The sequence below is a fragment of the Notothenia coriiceps genome, unplaced genomic scaffold, assembly GCF_000735185.1.
Source record: "Notothenia coriiceps isolate Sejong01 unplaced genomic scaffold, NC01 NC01_scaffold00037246, whole genome shotgun sequence".
Taxonomy (NCBI): domain Eukaryota; kingdom Metazoa; phylum Chordata; class Actinopteri; order Perciformes; family Nototheniidae; genus Notothenia; species Notothenia coriiceps.
This window is the reverse complement of record NW_011369947.1, coordinates 18,843,778-18,847,059: the sequence shown is the minus strand read 5'-3', so window position 1 is coordinate 18,847,059 and position 3,282 is coordinate 18,843,778. Positions and strand designations below refer to the sequence as shown.

The 3,282-nt window shown below is 46.1% G+C and overlaps 1 protein-coding gene across 1 annotated transcript in view; it reads left to right on the top strand.

Moving 5' to 3' along the window:
* The window catches only part of LOC104966488 (zinc finger Y-chromosomal protein-like), a 9,609-nt gene extending 9,067 nt beyond the window's left edge, over positions 1–542 (top strand). The window contains exons 6-7 of the mRNA XM_010795674.1: positions 214–309; positions 538–542. Of these exons, the coding sequence (XP_010793976.1) occupies positions 214–309; positions 538–542 (101 nt within the window). The remainder of the gene's footprint in view (positions 1–213; positions 310–537) is intronic.
* The last annotated feature ends 2,740 nt before the right edge of the window (positions 543–3,282 follow it).

The following is a 3,282-nucleotide window of genomic DNA, read 5'->3' as shown; positions in this document are numbered from 1 at the left end:
TAAAGGCCGACGGGTAATACTGAATTTTGACGGAAATGTTCTGCTTGTTAGACACTTTTATCCAAAGCGACTTTGTGAAGCTGACAATTGAGTGGCCCGACCAAGCAAGGAGGCAGAGGCAAAACATCCAAAAATACAACCCGGTGTGGGCATTTATTAAATCATACACATATGATATGACACAGCCTCAATCTGCTGCTCCTGTGCACACAGTCACCAGCCACCACCAGGATCTCACACACACTCCCTTCCCTCGCAGCAAAACCCCAGAGCCTAAATGCCCAACCCAATCAACCCAACAGGACACAGGTGAGGGGGGAGGAGACAACACAGGGCACCAGGTGCACACAATCAACGACAGACATTCTGGAAGGGGAACACTTTTCAACCACAATAAAGCTAAACAACCCGTAACGGAGGCCGAGATCTATGAGCCCAGAGATCACGTCCGTGACATTTCCTTACCCCTCTCCCCTGGAAGCACAGTGTCTTGGAAGTCTTGGCTTCCCTACAAGGTTTCTGCTTCCCCTTGTGCAGCATAGTTTCCTCAGGGGGGGGGCGTGAAGTCAGAAGGAAGCTTCCCTTTCTTTCTCTTCGGGATCTGATTCTTCTTCTCCTTGCGCTCCTGCTGGTTCTGCTGCATGACGCGCTCTCTCTCCTGACGGATCTTTTCGGCCATTTTCACCCACTCCTCCTCAGCCAGAATAACATCTTCCTTGTCTTTAGTTTCCTTCTCCTCTGCCAGTTTCTTCTTAGAGAGCCGGGACTGCGGCCTCTCTAGCTGAGCGGGATCCGCCCGGGCCGCTGCAGTTGCATCAGAGTGGCTATCTGCTGCTTAGTGCTGATGAGCTCCCTCTGGCGCTCCTCCTTCTCCTCCGTGCTGCGTTGCAGGTGACGCTGCAGGCTGCTGTTCACATTCTCCAGCTTCTTAGCGGCCGCTCGCTCCAGTTCGCTCTTCATCTGGCGGTTATTCTCCTCCAGGATTTTTACCAGCTCCTCCCGCTTAGATGTTTCCTCCTCCTTTCTGGCCTTCTGAGCCGTGAGCTCTGCCTGTCACTGTCTCTCCAGCTCCTCCAGCAGCTGACGCTCCATGATGCGCTCCGCCTCCTCCTTCTGTTGCTTTTGCCGGTCCTGCTCCTGGAGCTCCATGCGGTACTCTTTGATCTGCTGCATCACTTTCCTTTCTCTCAAAGTGCGCCAGATTGATGCTTTTAACTTCAATATTTAAAAAAATCTTCTCGTGGGAGCGAGCCACCCCCCTAGAGGAAGTTAGGTCCACCCCCCACTTAAATCATGTTCAAATGGATAGAATACTAAATACATTTGCACACATCTTGTGTCCATATCTTTCTGTTTTGGTGGTCATGCCACAACCGTGCACGTGCATGCATACACGAGTCATGGTGAGTGTCTGCATTTTGGGGGGCGCCAGCTAAAATCTTGCCTAGGGCAGCAAATTGGTCAGGGCCGGCCCTGTATGGGACGCCCTGCCCGTTAAAAACTGACGCTCAAGGGGTACTCAGTGCGTAATAGGGTGACGAGAAGGGGCCCTGACCGATCGTTAATATGTAACGAGTTGGGAGTGAGAACGTGTTGTCTATTTGTGTTTCAGCAGGAAGCAAAGGAGACATTAAAATGTGATGCACTGGCCCTGTCTTTAAAAAGAGCTCATGTTCTGTTGTGGGTCATTTTGCACTGTATGTCAGATTATCCCAGGCAGTGTGGTGAAGGACAGTGTTTGCAGTAGTTATTGGTAACGCGGGTGTAATCATAGAGGATTTGGAGGAACAACAGTCTTATTTTGGAGTTATTGATTTGTTGACTGCCACTGGCAATGTTAGACAAGTGAGGCAGGAATCTCAACCCCGCAAATGTTTTTTTTATAGAGAAAAATAGAGCTCCTCCAGCAGTCACAATAGCATACTCATTCAAACTCTGTTCCCTGCTAATACTTTTAGATTTGTTAACTTCAAACCTCAGTTGCCTTCATTGCCTACTGGCTGTGTTTTGTTGCCAGTTTAATTTACATGCCATGCATCTGGTACACATTTTTGACAAGTGTAAGAATTGCACGGTTCTGTCAAACCTCAGGCTTCGAGTGGAAAGCTTTGCGAGGTGCTCCTCTAATTTATCTTCCTGATCCGATCCCCCCCGTTTTTGCACCACTGCACAGATGCAGTGGTGCGTGCATTACATCTAGTGCCCATCAAAAGCCCCAGCTGACTTTATTCCCTTTTTTTCTACATTTGAAATGGATGTGGAATAATCCAAGGAAATGTTCCACTAACATTTCATTCTCCCCCTTTACCTCCACATTAAGGGAAGATGCCAATCAAAGGAATGTTTTCAAACTGCAGCTGAGAAGGATTGAACAATTTCTACAGAACAATGTGCGATGAGATTTCCATGTTGTGAAGCTCTGTGTTAGACGGCTTTAAGTTAAAGGTGAGACAGCATCTATTTTTTGTATCCCTACTATTGTTGTGCTGACAGACTGGGTCAGTTTGGTGGTCTACCACTTTGGTCCTTGCATACATTGTTTTCAAAACTATTGGACGGATTGCAATGACATTTTTGTACTGACAATAATGGTCCTGAGAGGTATCCTAGTCACTTTAACATTCTTAACTCTATTTTAGTATCACATCCCTCTATTTGTAATGACCAAAACTCAAGTGTACCTTTTAGTTTAGTGAGAACATGTGAGTATGCTCTTATTCTAAACAACAATGGCCAAATTGGTCATGAACGTTTACTTTATATCTGCTAAACATCAGATATAATCATTGTCATTGTGAATATGCTGTCATTAGCTTTAAATATGCCAAACACGCCGAAGCGCTCCCCATGGAACAAACTTCCAGAAAACCTGAGGTCTTCACCAACGCTGAGTTCTTTTACCCCTCCTGTTGTCTTCGGGTCAAATCTGACCGATTTACTACTTTCATCAATCATAACTTTTTTGTTTTACATTCGATTGCATTAAGGCTTTGTGATATCCTTCACAGTAGACATTTGAACATATGAAATTGCTGATCACCACTTTCATTGAATTTTGGATGATTTAGTCAACTTTGTAACACCCATGGTGTTCCCATAAAGAAAAGGAATTAGTAACCATCCAGATCAGATCACAGACACACACACACACACACACACACACACACACACACACACACACACACACTCTCTAGATGTGTTCCCCCGAAGAGAGCTGTTAAGGGAACTGGAAATGAAAAAAGGCGCTGAGAAAGATGGATGACTCCCGGTTTACACACACAC